The sequence below is a fragment of the Rousettus aegyptiacus genome, unplaced genomic scaffold, assembly GCF_014176215.1.
Source record: "Rousettus aegyptiacus isolate mRouAeg1 unplaced genomic scaffold, mRouAeg1.p scaffold_m13_p_7, whole genome shotgun sequence".
In the NCBI taxonomy this organism is placed as follows: Eukaryota; Metazoa; Chordata; class Mammalia; order Chiroptera; family Pteropodidae; genus Rousettus; species Rousettus aegyptiacus.
In genome coordinates this window covers 15,856,908-15,875,544 of record NW_023416310.1, presented here as the reverse complement: position 1 = coordinate 15,875,544, position 18,637 = coordinate 15,856,908, and the positions used below count along the sequence as shown (strand labels likewise).

General features: G+C 36.9%; 1 protein-coding gene across 1 annotated transcript in view; it reads right to left on the bottom strand.

The window, feature by feature from the left end:
• Positions 1 to 17,386, bottom strand: part of PPP1CB (protein phosphatase 1 catalytic subunit beta) — a 31,707-nt gene extending 14,321 nt beyond the window's left edge. The window contains exons 1-3 of the mRNA XM_016145340.2: positions 17,321 to 17,386; positions 16,933 to 17,072; positions 1,487 to 1,618 (exon numbers count right to left, since the gene is read on the bottom strand). Coding sequence (XP_016000826.1) covers positions 1,487 to 1,618; positions 16,933 to 16,984 — 184 coding nt within the window. The 5' untranslated portion in view covers positions 16,985 to 17,072; positions 17,321 to 17,386. The remainder of the gene's footprint in view (positions 1 to 1,486; positions 1,619 to 16,932; positions 17,073 to 17,320) is intronic.
• Positions 17,387 to 18,637: the final 1,251 nt, after the last annotated feature.

Below are 18,637 nucleotides of genomic sequence, written 5' to 3'. Positions count from 1 at the left end.
CCAAGGAACTAAATTCTTCTACCGCTGAGTCTTGACGTGACTGCAGCCCCCCAATGACATCTCGATCAAGAGCCTTGTGAGAAACCTAGGACCAGAGTACTCAGCTAAGCTGTGCCCAAATTCCTGACTCATGGTAACTGTGAGATGATAAATTAATGTTGTTTTAAGCCACAAAGTTTGGGGGTAAACTGTTACACAACAACAGAGAACAAATACAGTTACTCTTATTATCTGGTAGTTTAACTTAAGTCACTTCATTATACCAAAGCGAGACAAGTAATAACTTAGAAATATTTAGTATAAATATCTTCTATCATCTTCAAATTATTTCTATATTAAAGCAATTTAAAGTGTACCTTGCTGAGAATTTGAATTATTTTAATTTTAAGATGACTTACAAGCAACTACATTTGCTTCATTTAAATTCATAGAATAGACAGATCATTTCCACAAAATTCCAAATTACTACCTATTACTTACAAGTGATACCATAAGCTAATTTTTTCAGCATTTACTTAGCTAATATCTCTTATTTGCTAGGCACTGTACAAAGAAGCGCCAAGCAACATGACTTAAGAAACCACATGAAGAAAGAGAAGAAAAGTATTTAAAGAGCACGTTAAGCATCTGCAGGTTACATGGCGTGACTGTGGATTACTAAGAAACATGCAGGAGAACAAAATTTTTTGCATATAGCAAATAATCCTTGAGAAAAAGCTGATGGTTGAGTCCATTAAGCTATGTCATAAATACTAATAGCCACTACAAAGAAAAACTGTGTTATTAAACCAAAAGCTAGTATAATACATTATTTATATCACTTCCTGCTGTTACGTGAACTATAGAAAAATACAATTGCTTAACTCAAGGTTCTAAGTTTTTGCTTTTGGCCAACAGCCCCTGCAAGACTTAAAAAAACTGTAAAGTTATATCATTTTCAGAATAAATCAAAATGATCACAACCAAGTCAAAATGCCATACATACTGACACCCAGAATTATGATATTTTTTCTAACCAATGTACTGACATGCCCATTTTTCCATATCCTTGACAACACTGGGTATCGAATGTTGACATTTTTTCCCCCAATCTGATTAGTGGACAGAATTTGTTTTTTAAATTGTATTTCCCTGACTACTAATGAGGTCAAGAATCTTAACATTTATTGGCCGTTTGAATTTCTTCTAAGATCTGCCTCTTTTAATTAAAAAAATTTCTGTTGTATTGTCTTTTTTCTTATTTATAAAAAACTTTATATATGGTGTGAATAGCACTCTTTATCTGCTGTATATGTAAATAAACATTTTCTCATCTGTAACTTATCATTTAGAAAATTTCAATTTTTATTAACTATAACAAAACCTTATCAATCTTTATTTTACAAAAATTTTTAAATGTTTTCTTTCTCTAGGTCATTTTCAATGTCAATGTGAGAGAAAACCAGGATTCAAAAGAGATTATTTCCAACTTTAGCCATTTACATACCACAAATTTTCAGCGGTGCTTCCAATTCCAAAAGAATGGGCTGGCTGAGAAAGATCTCCCGAGACTTGATACATAAGCCTCGAACTTCTGCTTCAGTCATCTGCACAATTTTTCCCGGACGACATCCTCGTACTGATAATGAATAAAATGGTCAGTTTTCTAAAACTTATCAATAAAATAATAACCCTTAAACAAGAGTCATGCTCAAATTTGGAAAATCAGAAAAACCACACCGGCATCAAACTGAAACCCTGTTTGCTAACAGTAAAGTTATTCTATGATTTCTGGCTTCTATCTCTATTGTTGCCAGTTCTTGATGCTCCTCAAGGCTGCTGGTACAAATATGCAGTCCTTTGCTCTCCAGTGGCCAACCTGAGGCCTCACAGTCCAAGAGACCTAAAACATTACAGGGACAGCCCTCCTGAATGTCTGGCCTACTTTCTCAGCAAAGTCACGCATTTACTAGTAGAAGGCCAAAATAGCATCATGAAGGAACAGCTATGAAGAAAGAAAGGTTAAATAGAAGTATCTGTCAGTAGGTGATTTAGCTTCACACACGTCCTCGGAATATCACGAGCAGCCCCAAGAATTTCAGCAACCACCACTTCTATTTCCTGGCCAAAACAAATTTTTAAAGGTGCCAGATAGTTGTTAAATTTTAACGTATTATTATGTTCACAACATGGCATTACGCTAAAAATTATATAAGCTATTTAGATGGAAGAAAGCATTCTTCACATGAGCAAAACGAAATCCATTAATATGGCTCCCAGTAACTTCTGGGATGGAGTAGACAGAAATGGTGCATGGAGAGGTTCTTTATTTGCTCTCCTGAATTGAACTTGTAATCTTTTCCTCTCATCATTACCTTCTCCACTGGCTCTTTCTCTTTAACCTCTAAATATACTGCCAGCTCCCATTAATCTTAACTGAAAAGATATCTAAAAAAAGAAAACAGAGACTATATGTCTATATATCCCTATATTTCCCATTTACAATTAAGTCCACACATTTCTTGCTAAAACTTGCTATTATTACTTTATCAGGAAAAGAGAGGCTTAAACCAGAGAAGGCCTCCTAATGCAAAAGCCAATACATGTATATTTCCTATTAATACATTAAGTAAAAAAAGAGGAGACAAATATTGAAATGTGCTTTAGTAAATATGCCAGTTAATTACGTCATCCCTGAAATTCAAAACAAGGATCAGCAAAATTGCTTTTATTATGGGAACTTAAGGGAGAAAAAAGTATTCTCCTTAGAGGAGTAAAGATCTCATTAAGTGACAAATACACACCTAAAAGCTTCCGCAATTTGTGTGATTCTATTGTAATAAAACATTTCTTAGGTTACCATTAAGTTGAGACTAGTGTGGGTCACTTTGATGTGTCAATTTAAAGTGTCTATATCATGGTGAATATTTTATCTCATATTTGTTTTACTTTCTCTGTAAATTATGTGTCCATATTTTTTACCTCTAAGTGAGTAATTTAGGTTACCCTAAGGTACACTCTAACATTTTTAGAGATAAAAATGCTTCAATTTATAAGTCACGCTAATACACAGAAACTAAAAATTTGACAAAACCAGACAAAATCTCATATTTCACTAATTCTAAGATGCATGTTTTTTCCCCCAAGTAGTATCTCTGAAATTGGGAGACACTTTGTAAACAATAATTTTTTACAATTGCAACTGGCAGTGGCTTTCCCCCTCTTTAGTAGCACGTAGACTAATAATACATTTCATAATCAATCACATCTAAGAATTTACGAAATGCATAAATTAGTTAGAATAGCTAAAGGTTCTTCCAAAGATTAAGCCTTTAACAACTGACAAAATTTTAGGAATGAATTAGCCAAATGTTTGGGAGAATAAAGTAGATGGCTCAGAACAATCCCAGCTGTCTTTCAATTCGAAAGTTGTACTTCCTTATATATATTAGTCCCCCTTACCCTCTGGGAAATGTTACCTCTTTTTCTATTTTCTGTAAGAAATTGTGTAAAGTTGATGTAAATTCTCTAACTGTTTAGGTCACCAGTGAAACTATTTGGGCCTAGAATTTTCTTTGGAAAAGTATTTCAAATACAAAATTCATTCAACACATATAAGACTATTCAGATTTTCTATTCCTTGTGTCAGTTTTGCCAAGATGAGTTTTTCACCGAAATTATTAAATTATTATAAAGTTATTTATAACATCTTATTATCCTTTTCTCTGAACCATTTGAGAATGGACTGCATACATCATGCTCCTTTGATTCTTAATACGTCAGTACATATTTCCTAAGAATATCTATCCTCTTATATAATCACAGTACAAGTTATCAGATCCAGGGAATTTAACACTGATACAATCTTTAACATAAAGAATATACTATAATTTTAATAAATTTTCATTCATGAAATGCTATCACATTTTCTTCCCTTCTAGTACAGAATTCAATCCAGGATTACGTTATTGCATTTATTTGTTCCATCTCTTTAGTATACTTTAATAGTGATGTCTCCTGTTTCTTTCTTGATATTGGTAATTTGTTTTCTACTTTTATAGAGTCAGTCTTTCTAGAGGTTTATCAATTTAATTAATCTCTGAAAGATTTCATTTAAAATATCATACATCTTTTTACTTGATTTCTGTTATTTTTATTATATTTTTTCCTTTTACTATTTTGGTTACAATTTGCTCGTTTTTCTGTTGATATAGAAGCTTAATGTTCTGCCTTGTTTTCTAATACATACAGTAAAGCTATACATATCCCTCTAAGCATTGCTCTTAGCTTCAATTGCACAAGTTTTGACATGTATTTTCATTATTATACGCGTCAACATATTTCATAATTTTCATTACTATTTCTTCCTTAGCCAATAAGACATGTAAAAGTACATTGCTTAATTTCTAAATATTTGAGGATTTTCTAGTTATCTGATATTGATTTCTAGTTTATCACTGAATATATCTGAGATCTTATTTCAAATTTACTGAGATCTGCTTTATGGTATAGTGTATGGTATATTTTAGTAAGTGTTCTACAGATAATTAAAAAAAAGTATGTACGGTTTATCTTTGAACAACATGGGTTTGAACTGCTTGGGTCCACTTATAAGATGTCCTATCGCCCCCAATAAATACCTGTACTGTTTTCAATCCATGGTTGGGAGTCCACGGATGCAAAAGTCCCACTGTATGCACTGACCGCTGTCATTTTATATAGGAGATTTGAGCATCTGTGGATTCTGGTATCCACAGAGGGTCCTGGAACCAATCCCGCATGGATATCGAGGGCAGTTAAATTTTAAGGAAATCAAAAAGTTATACATGGATTTTTGACTGTACCCGAACCCCCAATTTTGGTCAACTGTATATCCTGTAGTTGCTGGACAGTGTTCTGTGTGTGTCAATTAGGTCACGTTGACTGTGTTGTTTTAAATCTTCTAGATCCTTGTTTTTTCATTTGTTCTGTTACTGAGAAAAGTGTGTTAATCTACTATGGTTGTGGTTTTGTCTATTTTAACTTTTAGTTCTATCGACTTTTTCTTTTTGTGTTTTAGATCTATTCTATATGATTAAATACCTAAAAATTTTTAAATAATTATATCTTCTTGTTTATTCTTTTAATATTGTGCAATGCCCTTTACCTTTAGTAATACATTGTGCCTTGCAGTCTTTTTCTGATATATACAGCCAACTAACCAATGAGAACTTGATATATCGTTCCCGTTCTTTTACATAACATCTGTGCCCTTAAATTTAAAATGTCCCTTGTAAACAGTATATAGTTAGATCTGCTGAGCTATGTGTTGTTCCTTTATATTTACTGTAATTACTGACAAAACTGAAGTCTACCACCCCATGATATTTTGTCTGTCTTATCTGTTTTCTATTCCTTTATTTCTTTTCTTGCATTTCTTTGGAGTAATCAATTATCTTTTTTATTCCATTTTATACTCTATTAGCTTTTTAGTTATATAGTCTTCCTTTTGGTGGTCACTCTAGAGATAAAACACCCTTTTGATTGATTTACCACTCTCCAGCCTTTTGTTCTACAGTTGTCATACCATATTGCTTCCACATATTTTAAACCTCACAAGCCATAATTATTATTTTGAATGGCATAAATTTATATTTACATCCATTTATCCTTATTTGATGTTTTTTTTTTTCTCTTGCAGTTCTGTGCTTTTAGCTGGGATCATTCTCTTTCAACATGAACTTCTCTTAGCACTTTTTAGTGATAGTCTTGATTTAGTTTGTCTCTACTTTGCCTTTGCTTTGGAAGGATATGCTCACTGGATTTAGAATTCTAGGTTAGCATTCTTTTTTACTTTCTTTCAGCACTTTAGGAGCTCATTCTATTGTTTTCTAGCTTTTGTAGCTTCAGGTGATACATCAACCACTCTTATTATCATTCTTCTGAAGATAAGGACTTCTTTCCTCTGGTAGCTTTTAAGATTTTTTTCTTTGGTTTTTTAGCAGGTAAGTCTAAGATGGGTCTCAATACAGCTTTATTTGTATTTTTTTCCTGACTGGAATTCAGAGACTCTTTAATCTATATTATGGTCTCTTTCTTAGTTTTGGAAAATTCTTGGTCAGTGTCCCTTAGGCTTTCTTTCTGTATTTCCCCTCCATTTTTTCCTCTCAGCACTGCAAAATTCCCACAACTAATTTTTTCTAGCTTATAACTCCTCTATTCCGCTGTTTCTAATTTGCTAGTAAACCCAACTACCAAATTCTTAATTTTAGTTATTTTTTAGTTGTAGTTTCCAGGTCTGATAAAATTTTCATCTTTTCATCTTGAGCATATCAAATCAAAGTTTCTGTGAGATAATTCTAATGATATGAATTATCTGTGGATTTGCTCTTTTCGGATTCTTCTTCATTTTTGGTCAATTAATCCTGTTAGCATGTCCTGAAGCATTTCACTGAATGAAATATTTGATTACAGATGAAAAGTTGTAGAAGTTCTAAAAAATATCTTCCCCCAAAGAGTGTTGTTTCCTTTTAACAGCAAGTGCCAGTGACACCCACATTTTCTTAGGGGCTGGTCTATTTCAGATTTGCCTTCAATCTTACAGAATGGCCATGATGGAGTCTCAATGGAAAACTAAGGGTGTAATGTGGCCCCTCTTAACTTGGCAGAGTTTGAATATCAGCTTTTGCGTTCCTGGCAACTAGGGGGATGTTAAAAACCTATCTACTGTTTCCTTAGAATCTTCTCTTGTGCATGTGTACCACAGAAGTCAGTTAGTACTTTAGGGGCACCTGTCTGCAGATTTTGCGGTTAGAATCTATGTGGATCTCTTCTCTTTTGGACTTACGTTTCAACTATTATAATAGCCCCTCACTTCTCCCTCTAATCTAGTCCAGTAAGACTGAGACTTTTTGTTTGGAGTTGAGTCCCTTATGCTACCAGGAAAAAAGCTAGAGTGACTGGTGCACTCACTAGTGCTTTCTCTCTCTCAGAGATCAAACCCTCAATATTTCCCTGTGCTGGATGCTTAATACAATGGAATGGCTGCTTAAGTAAAACCAGAGAGGTACACAAAATATGACTGATGTGCACACACTAGAAATTCAGATTATTAAGTAAAGAATTTTGAGGAATACTTTGCCAAGGACTAGACACTTTGAACCTAATCCGACATTTTGCCTGACTGAATCAGTCACACAACTTTGGCGGGAGTACCAAGGTCTCCTGACCCCTGATAAAGTAATCTTTCTGCATAATCCTGTTTACATCAGAAATGGAGGAAAACACTAAGGCCTGAGTGTCAAATTTGGCCCAATGCTTGCTTTTGTGTAACTTATAATTTTTCCATTTTTTTAAATGGTTGGGGGGTACAAGAGAACAGCACTTTGTGACACAAAAATTTTATGAAATTCAAACTTCAGTGTCTGTAAATAGAATTTTCTTGAGACAATCAATTTTATTTGTTTATGTGTTATGCAGTAGTTGCAATAAAGACCACATGGGGCACTCTCATCATTTCACACTGCTTTTCAGGGTACTACAAACTGCAGAAATGCAGTTATAAGTCAAGTGTCATGCTTATTGTTGTACTGCAACATTTTATTTTATTACCAGTGCATATTCATCATGTCAAAGCAATAAAAGTGGAATGTTAATGCCAAGCTTTTCGGACATAGTGGAGAGCTGATTTTGTTACTGAATTACATGGGTAGGCACTGTATTTCTGGCATTACAGATATGTTCACATTACCAGAGTAAGCACTCATTACAACATTCCCAATTCACAGGAAAGCCAACAGTCAAGAAAATTTTTAAAAATTTAAATGGAATCTCATCACAGTAAAATTTCTTCACAAGAATAAAAATGAGGCTGCAACTAAATTAAGTTTCCAATTGGTTCACATGCGTGAGCAAGTGAGGAAAGCCATTTACTAACGGTGAGTTAATTAAATCGTGTTTGATTGAAAAAGCCAAAGAAATACGTCCCAAAACAATAAACTTGCTTAAGACTATTAGCCTTTCTGTAAAAACAAGTCATTATGAGTTGCAGAATTGGGAACAACATCAATGATCAGTTTAAAAAAACAAAACATAATCTGAGTGGTTTTCCTAGGCTCTTGATGAGTTCACAGGTATTAACAATACTTAGTTGTTGCTTTTCGAGGTGTCAATAATGAATTTGAAGTGAGTAAAGAGTCTGCCTGGAACAACTGCAGGCAAGAATGTTTTCAAAGAAGCTGAGGGAAAAAACCTGATGATGATAAAGACATGTGGAGCAGAAAGATTAAGCCAGGCAATTTCACAAAGCTTGTGAAAATTTAAGGTGTTTAAAATATATGGAGAAATTTACTCAGAAAAATAATCTAATCTATTATATATTATTGGACCAAACAGTGGTGAACTTCACTAGCTCACATGAACTTAACCACTGTCGGTTCCATAAATATTTGTCGGAAATAGAACCTGAAAATCTTGACTTGTCCTACTACCAGAAGTTCGATGGCTTAGTAGTAATAAAGGTTTGTGATATTTTTTTTTTTTTGAGTTCAAGGCCAATACTGAAATTTTATTATGAGTTTTATAAATTAGATTTTGCTGCAAACCTGATAGTTTCTTAATGATTCGACCTAAAATTAAAAAGCAAAAAAAATACTTATAATGAAATGTATGCTGCGGTTACTGTGGGTAATTTCAACAATTAACACTGCTTGAACCACAAGCAAATGTCAAGTTACTTTATTCACTTCTGCTGCTGACAAAAGTTAAAACGAATGAGATCTTTATTCCCTCACAGATTTGCATCAAATATGTTTTCTAAGCTCAAGCCACAGTTCTAACAGCATTCTTCAGATTGTAATGCTAGTGCAAATTGTATAAAAATCCATTTAATTGTGCAGATAAAAAGCTTCCACCTAACCTTCTCTTGGAATTGATTAATTTCCAATGTAATGGCATGCTAAAAGGCAAAAACTAAGGGAAGACTAAAAGAATTCTATAAATGCCTTTCAAGTGATGAGCAAAATCATTTAACTAAAATCATATGCTTGTAGATAGATATTTGTATTTGGTAGTACTTGCATTAAACGACATCTTCCAAGATGAAATATGTAAAATCTCATTACAGATCAGCATAAACAGACGAATCAATTTTGATGATACGGAACACTAACTAAACTTCAATTAAGGAAAATCTCTTTCCCACAAAGAATTCCCCTCTTCTGATAATTACAAAAATTGTACTGAATAATATTTCAAATTTCATATTCCTGTAAAAACTTTTTCCATGAAAATGTCTTAAATTACAAATGGTGTTATATGTGTCTGTGTTGTGTGTGCACGAAATTTTATCTTGCAATAACCATCTATTTTCTTTCTTCAGCATGTTATTAATAATTGCCTTCTCTAAAACGCTAAGGATGCCAAGAAAAATTAGTTCCACTGTCATGTCTGCCCCATGAAACCTTAGTAATCTTCATGAGCTTTTATTATTTTAATTACTTGACCCCACCCCACCCCCCCAAAAAATTCACTCAAGTTCTGCACTAATTAATAGCAAAGTTAATTTAAATCCAGGTTTCCTAAATTTCCTAAATTTCAACATCCTTAGTACATAAGTCTACTTTAAGTTACAAAAAAGAAAGTATAAATTTTACAATTGGCTACAATGTGGAATTTTAGTCTAAAGTGAATTAGGTGGCTACCATAATTTCAATTTATGTCTGCCTGATTGGAATAATTAATGTGGTTTCAGAGCCTATAGATAGCCTTCAGGAGCTCTGCATTAATACTCCAAAATGTCTCTAATATTGTGTATGTACATGAACATACTTATTTTTCTGAGAAGGACCATAGCTTTCACGAATTCTCAAATGGGTCTGTGAATCATTTTCAAAAAATCATTCCAGGCACACTGACAGTGAGAAAAGAGGAAAAGAAGAAAAGTAACAGATAATAGGGGAGGGCTAGACAATTCAGGAATAGAGGAAAGAATACCCGAGCCTTATGTTCTCAAAGTGTGATCCTTTCTCACGTGTTGACATCTGCATGGTACGAAAGCAATGGCTTGTGGAAATGCTGCCACCTCAGTTAGCAGAAACCAAGTCAGTGGTGCCTAAGTGGACTGGTAGTCATCAGTGTTGTTCACTGCCATGCACTTACAGTCAAACACTAGAAAGTCCTGTTTCACTTAAGAATGTCCTTGATGAAACAGCAAAAACAATCAATTTGATTACATATCCGCCAGTGAGTATATATCTTTCTAATATTCTCTATGATGAAAATTGAAAGTACCCATAAAGCTGCATATCAAAGTACAACATTTGTCTCCAAGAGAAGCAGTCATGTGACTGTTTTAGTTCCAAGCTGAACTAGCCACTTTTTATTACAGAACATCTTTTTTACTGGAAAGCACAACTGACAAATTATGGTTATTCACACTTAGATATTTAACAGATTAAAGTGTGTGTCATTTCAAGGAAAACAACTCACAGCATTTGTTGCTAATGACAAGTTTCAAGCTTTCAAGTGAAAATTAAAATTTTGGAAACCTTGTATCCAGCACCATGAATCTGACAGCTTCTCCATACTTATGGACTCCTCTAATCTTTTGTTGCAATAAAGACTTTTTGTTTTTGATATTGTATAAAATGTGTAAACATTTAACATCTGCATAACTCAACTCAACCAGCATTTTCCGAATGACCAATGTATAAAGTCATGTGTAATATCCATTTAAAGTGCAAGATAGATCAATGGATTTTAATGTAAAAGAACAAAAAAATTCATTGATATTTTAGATGCTACATAACAATTAACTTAAATGATCACTTGTCAATTTTTGGTATAATATTAAAGAATATCCACAATTACTTAAAAAAAAAGCTATTAAAATAGTCCTTCATTCTCCGGGTAGATTTTATTTATATGCTTCAACCAAAACAATGTATCAGAGAAGAAGCAAAGCAGATATGAGAATTCAGTAGTCTTCTATAAAACTGAACATTAGAGAGATTTGTTTATCACTATTTTGTTGGTTTTAGAAAACAAACACCATGCTACAATGTAATGGGTTACTATTATTTTAAACACATTAAAGAATATTTTTAAATAGTTTTAATTTCTAACACAGTACTGATAACTCACATAAATAAAAGCTCTTGTCTTCAATTCTTTTACGAGTATAAAGTGGTCCCAAGACTCAAAAATTTTGAGATTCATTGCTCTAGTCTCCAGCAGGTAAATTTTGGAAGGGAGAATCCTGAGGACAGTGATTTTCCAGAAGGTAATGTATACCCTCAGAATTCACTTTGCTACACGTGTAAACAGAGCAGAGGCAGAATAAAGGATAACTGCCACTGTTCTTTTAAGACTTTTTCTACTGCACAAGTACTCAACTGAGACCAGAGACTGAATTCCTCCAACAAACTAGGAAAGGACTGGCTACTAATTACTTATTCTTATTAACCTATAGAATTAGTTTCTGTACTTTTAGTATTCTACCCCTATTTGTGGAATAAAGACTTTATTTCCATTAAGCATTTTCATTTTATCTAACAGATGGAAAGTCTCCACTATACATTTCAGAGAATGAGATGTAAAAAAAATTACATTTTACCAACTAATAACCAAGACTTCAAAGGTAATCCAATTCAGTCTTAGGGGAAGGTGGAAGGTGTACAAGAAAGAAGAGTTGTGACCTTGATCTCTTTCCCCTATCTTCTCTGACCCTCTATTTTGCTAGGAAGAGTAAGACTTGACATGGCTATTTACAGCTGCCAAAGGAGCAGTGACTGCTGCCTGAGGGTATAAATTTGTATCTATGCAAAATTAAATCTCAGAAGATTCAATTGAGAATCCCTATCCTCTCCCACCACACGGCTGATAAGCCTAGTGACATGTATAAACCATTTCTCCTCTTATCCTTGCATCCTAAAACTTCCAGGGTAACATTTGTTTCAGAAACACTTAATGACACTTTAGTTATTATCTCTCAATATCCTGACATTCTTATGCATCTACTTTATTTTACCTGTTAAAGTTGTTTGAGATGCCTGCTACTGGAATGGATCCTCTGTTAAACAATAAATGTAGAGAATAAGATAGCAGAGAAAAAAACCTACTAGATACAATTTACTATTTTCCTCATTAATCCGAAATCTTACTATATTCCTGTTTCTCGACTCAAATGTAAATAGATTTCAAAATCCCGATGAATCCTAATCTTAGATTTAAATATTTACCAGAAAAGCTCCCGAACTGCATTTAAATAACAAAATAGAAACACTTGTGGGCTACTTTAAACTGAGTTTCCCTCACCTGCTGGAACTCATTAATGGGAAAACAAACCTACCTCTGAGTCAGTTAAAAAATGTACCTACCACCTTTATGCCTCCTCTAGCTTCTGGTCCACCAAGAAGCAAGAGGAGAGAGAAAATATCTGTCTGATGATTGCCTATACTCCCCAACTTTCTAACAGACCTGCCTTTGGATTGACACACTTTCCCTGCAGACTTTGAGGTTGCCAGGAGCAACTATCATTTCCTTCAAACTGCTGAACCTTTAGACTGTCAGGTCATAATTAAACAATTTAATCAGAAAAGAGTCTTTAAACAGTCTGGCAGTTCCTCAAAAGGTTAAACGTAGAGTTACCATATAACACAGCAATTCCCCTGCTAGCTGTAGTCCCAAGGGAACTGAAAACATGCCTGCACAAAAGCTTGTAAATGAATGTTCACAGCAGTACTAGTCACAATAGCGAAAAAGGGGAAACTCAAATGATGAATGGATAAATATTTATACAATGAACTACTATTCAGCCACAAAAGGAATGAAATATTAACACATGCTACAACATGTATAAACTTTAAAAACAGTAAAAGAAACCAATTAGAAGGGAACACATGTTGCATATTTCATTTATTGGAAATGTCCATAATAGGCAAAATCCAGAGACAGAAAATAAATTAGTGGTTCCCTAGTGCTGGGCAGGGTGATGGGTGAATAGAAAAAGGGAGCGTTGGCTAATAGGAACAGGGTAGTTTGTGTTTGAGGGTGGTGAAAACGTTCTAAAGTTGACTGTGCTGATGGCTGTACAACTGTGAATAGATAAAAATCATTTAACTGTACCCTTCAAACAGGGGATTTGCATGGTATGTGAATTATATCGGAACAAAACTTATTTAAAAAGGGGGCTTTAATGTGGTTTCATTAACCCATTTTGTTTTTTAAATCCATTCTTTTTAAACTGCAAAAGGACACACCAGAGGAAAACTTCCTTTTGCTTAGTCTGTCGGCCTAAGTAAATTTTAAGAGTATATGATACACAGGAAAGGGGAGATGCACACTAAATGATCACAGCAGTTCCACAAATTCAGATATCTGACAAGTTGCGATAAAGTGAAAAATGGATTAAAAAACAAAACAAGAACACAAACGTTCCAAAATTTTCATAAAGCCATTAGTGGGCCAAAAATATAAACACAATCATATTCTGCCATTGGAAGTATACTCAGTGCTAATATTCTACAATTCATGCTATAATATTCAAGCTTAGCTTTACGGCAAAGTAAAAGAAAGAAACTAAGAATAAACTTTTCTATAACTCAGCAAATAGCTTTTGAGATATGGCTGAAGACATTTCAGTGACGAAGAAAAATGTTCACAATGTTATGCTTGCAAAATTAATCCATCGAGCTATATAAATCATATTCCAATGGTGTAAAGTATATAAACAAAAATATATCAAAATTTCAACGAGTTACCTACCTCTGGATTGTGGAATTATGGCGAGGGGGTGGGACTGTTTTTTTTTTTCCATTTATACCTTTGTTTCACAAATTTCCTTTAAGAATGCTTATGTTTATAATCAGGAAAAAAGCAAATCCCAAACACAGTTTTACACATATGATATACATACATGATATAACCAGGGCATGTTATTAACAACTGGCATGTTATTAATAGGCATGTTATTAACAACTGGTACAGCCCCTTCAAAGTGCAAGGCAGTTTTCCACCCTCATCCTCTCTCCAAACACATCAGATTCTACTCATCCCATTTCACCTCCTCCAGAATAAACTCAACATTTATACTTTGAATAAAGTTCCAGGCAATTCTGCTGTACTCCCTCCTCCCACTGCCATCCTAACTCCTAGACCTACTGCTATCAAAGTAAAAAGCTCTTACTGGATCTTCCAGGATACCATAGGAACTAGCTTCGATTTAAACAGTCAAGAATACTATGATAACCCACAATAATGTGTTAACAGGGTCACTACAGGGTATAAGAGTGGTAGACATCTTTGGCTTACAGCTCATAAGTAAAAGTTAACCTAAGAAAGTATACTGAAGGAATATGTGCTATCCAAACAATTAAGTCAGTATATTGTTTTGTATTAAATAAAATTTTTAAAAATGCTCTAGGCACTTTGTAAATATGGTGCCAGTGATATACTCACCTAAAAAAGAAAAACACAAAGCAAACTTCATAAAACGTAGTTACTAAAAGTGTTACATAGTTAATTGGCAATACAATAAAAAAACAGAATCGAGAATATTCTGGAAGGCCAACATTTCAAAATGAGATCAAGTATTGCTGATTCCTCCCATCCCAATGTAGAAAAATTGTGACGAATTTTAACTTGTATATTCATTTAATACTAAAAAGAAAAAAAAATCTAACTCTAGCCATTCTGCTAGGCAGCTTTTACAAAACACCAACACTTGATGTTGAGTTAAATTTAGCTAGCATATAATATCACTGAAAATGAAGGCAGACAGAAAAATTTTTATTTGACGACTAAAAATACTTATTAGAAAATCCAAGCCGTTTTTGTTGTCTTTTAATGGATGTACGTTTTGGAAGGGGAAAGGAGAAGAGGAGTCTAGAGAATTTAAGAATCCCAGGGAGGCACTGTCAAACTAAATATACTTCCCAAGATTAAGAAGTAATGAAACTCTACTGATGGGAGTATATTGAACATATGAACAGATAGGAGGCTATAACTCCCCAAAATCACTTGTTTGTACTGGAAGCTCCTCAAGTGAAGAGACTGCGTCTTATCATCGGATTCTTGGGGGCTGGCACAAAGCAGGTCTAGAAATATTTGCTAATTTAAAAGAGGAAAAGGTCTAGACTAGAATTCTCGCCAAAAAAAGTAAAAACCACCATTCAAAAACAGAACCAAATATTTGCATTCACAAAAACAAATGAAATCACTCACTTAATCCTATTTTTCACACATCTTTTTACCAAGAACCTTGAATAATCCATGAAGATTCTTAAGTATCTATAATCATAAAAAGGTGCATTTGACTAAAAGGTTCCAGATCAAACACTTTAAAGTCTACTGTGTTTTATGTTGTATATAGTAAATAAATATGTAACTATATGGAAGATAAAAAAGAAGTTGAGATACAAACATCAGACTAAAATATTTATGGTTACAAGCCAAGTTTAAAATGTATAAAAACGGTGGTAAACCTAAACTTCCCCCAAAGTTAACAAGATACTAAATTTTTTAGATAGCTATATTTCCCTCTTAAAACATACAATTACAAAATACAAATTTCTTTTTTTAAAAAAAAAAAAACAAATATCTCAAAGGCCCAACAAGATGTTCACATCTGTTAAAAGTCCAAAGCCTTAAGCAGTGAACACTGACTGCAGGCACCAGGGGGCCTCCAAGGAATAATTTGGCAGTAAAGGAAAAGGTAAATAAGAGTTCCTGGTAAAACTTTGCTTTTTTATTCAGTCTTAAGACAGCTGCAAGGCTTTTTCACATCTGGAGCAAATATACTGTAGTTACACAACGGATACACAGAACTGATGTGGTATCGACACTGGATGGAAAAAAAAAAAAGGAACTAGCGCCCTCCCCTCCCCCCATAATCGCTCTTCGATGATTTTTCCAAATGTAAGTACATACTGCTTCACTGTATCAATTACCCTCAGGTAATTCGAAAGCAAACAGTGCATATGCAATCTTTGGACTGTTTCTGGCAGAAAGGACTCTAAATTTGTTGAAAGGCTTTTCCCCCTACACACTCACAAGGCAGTTCGTGATGATGCAACTTTTAGGGTAAAGGGATTCACTGAGGGACGACTGCGATTAACTATGAATAATATCTTGGCCTCTCCATCTCTCCTCCCTTTCCCTCAACCCCCCCAGCCCAACATAAAACTATTGAATAACAAGATAAGGACCCGGAAACTTCAAAAGCTGCTAAGACTTTTAAAACACAAGATCAGCTTTACAATAGGCCTTTTCTAACTTTCACCAGAAATTAAATCCTGTTCAAATCTGTTAAATTCTCAAACCTGAAGCCAAGCCCTTCAGCAAACGTATCTACATATTCCATATTTCTTGGGTGCATTTTCGACTAGATCAAAGACTCTTTACTCTTCTTTAAGCGAAATAATAAATGGGAGGTACTTGACTCCCGCTGTTATCCTCTCCGGAGAGTTCGTTCTATGGCACCGTATAAAAATGCAGAACGGATCAAACAATCGTCTCAAGAAGGTTTTTATAAAATTCACTCCCCCAACGAGAATCGGAGGCAGCCAAGCAAGGGCAATGCACAAAGAGAACAGAGAAGAAATGCACGTTCCACGGACATACAATGCACAGGAGCACGCATCCTGGCACCCTCTTTGGGAAGGGTCACCCAACACCCCTGGGGCTCTCCGCACCCTCCGCCGGCGCGTCGCCGTGCCAGTCCCCGAAGTTCCGCGGGGACAGTGCTGGCCGTGCCCCGCCAGGCCGACGCAGGGACAGCCCCTCTCGCCGTGCCTCCTCCCGGTCGTGTTCTCGGAGGCTGCTCCTCCCGGCCAACGGGCCTCTCCGTCCCCTCCTCCGCGGCCGCCTCGGGGCGGGAAGGGGGGGACCCCTCGGGTTTGGGCGGCGGAGGGAGGGGGACGAGGACTCAGGGGGGAGCCCCCCCACCTCCCGGTGTCGCCTGGGCCCCGCACTCACCCTCCAGCAGTCGGGTGATGAGACTGTCCACGTTCAGCTCCCCGTCCGCCATCTTGTCGGCAGCAGACGCTCCTTCCCGGCAGCGGGAACAAGGGCTTCTCGGCGGCGGAGGCTGCGGCGACGGCTCGGCGTTCCCTCACCTACACGTCACGCGGCGGTTCGGCCCGGGCTCCGGCGCCCCCTTTTCCCTGGGACCCTCCCCCCCACCCCCTCCCCTGCGAGTCGTGGAGCGCGCGCCCGCGGAGGCACACACGAGAGATAAATAAATAAATAAGCAGGCGAGCGGAGCCCCCGCGAACAGGCCCGCGTCAGACTCGGCTGCCGCCACCTCCTCCCCCTTCTCCTCCTCCTCCTCCGCCTCGGCACCGCCCAACTCCGCACAACTCACCAGCGCCGCCGACAGCCCCACCCGCAGCGCCACTCGCTCCGCACGGCCCGGCCGCGCCGCCGCGCCACGCAGCCCCCGCGCAGGCGCACGGCGCGCGGCGCCGCGGCCGCCCCTCGCCGCCCCGGCCTTCGCGCAACCGCACTGGGCGCGGCTCGCCCGCCGCCGCAGCGGCCTTCGCGCAGGTGCGTCGCCGGCTCTGGCCGCTTCCCCTGCGCGCCATCGCCCGGGCGGCGCAGGCGCCCCGAAGGCTCCCGGGCTTGGCTGCGCCCAAGGAGCGAGCTCCCATTACACAGAGCGAGCGTGGGCAGCGCTGACCTTCCCGCTTCCCAGCTAAGCTGCCCAGGCCCCGGCGCTCCGCAGACATAGCTGTGCCCTTCCCGCCTCGCTTGTCTTTTCTTGGCTTCATTCCCTGGTTTTGCAAGTAATCCTTGTTTCTGTTAACCGGGAACCGCGGACTGCATTACCCATATTCGAAACTGGGGTTTGTGCGTTTGGAAGCAAGAAGGGGTTGCTCTGCTGGAAAACTGTGACATCGTTAATAAAGGGTTCTATATGCTATCATTCCACGAGACTAGTTGCCCAAGTGTTCCTGGATGACAAGTTACGGTGGACCCCAGATCAGCAATAATAATATTTTACGTGGGTACTGCTCTCTCCTTTCTATATAACGCTTTCACATATATTTCCATCCGCTATGTGGGTCCTATTTTTCCACAGTGCTTTTGTGTTCACACCTCCATTACATTGCTTACTCATCTACCTTGCAATTGTTCGTGCATTTACCTCCTACACTCGACTGTGACCTCCAAGGTAAACCCACCAAATATCGCACATGAAAGAGAGGGACGAAGAAACAAAAGCTCAGAAGGTTGGTTGCCCATCTCTTCTTTCCACTGTTGTTCTGCCTCTGGAAAGGCAGGAGGAATAGTAGCCACGCAAAGGATCTGGACAAGCCAGAGTTTCTGGAGTGTTCTAGGAAGGAGGTGGTCAGACCACAGGTCTTTTCTTCATTCCTCGGGTCTGACTTTGTCCAGAAATTCATACAAGATGCTATCCTAAGCTCAAGGCAGTGCTTCTCCATTAATAATAAGAAACATTTATTGAGATACCTGTCCATGCTCTGGCACTGTTTCAAATGTTATACCTGTGTTATCTCAATCCTTACATCGGCCCTGAGGTAGGTATGTATATATTCTGGAGAAATGTGGGGGGATATATATACATACATATATATGTATATTATCTCTTTTATGAAACTGGGATCATACTTCATTTCTATTTTATCCTACTTTGTTAACTGAATTTCGGTGCCACATT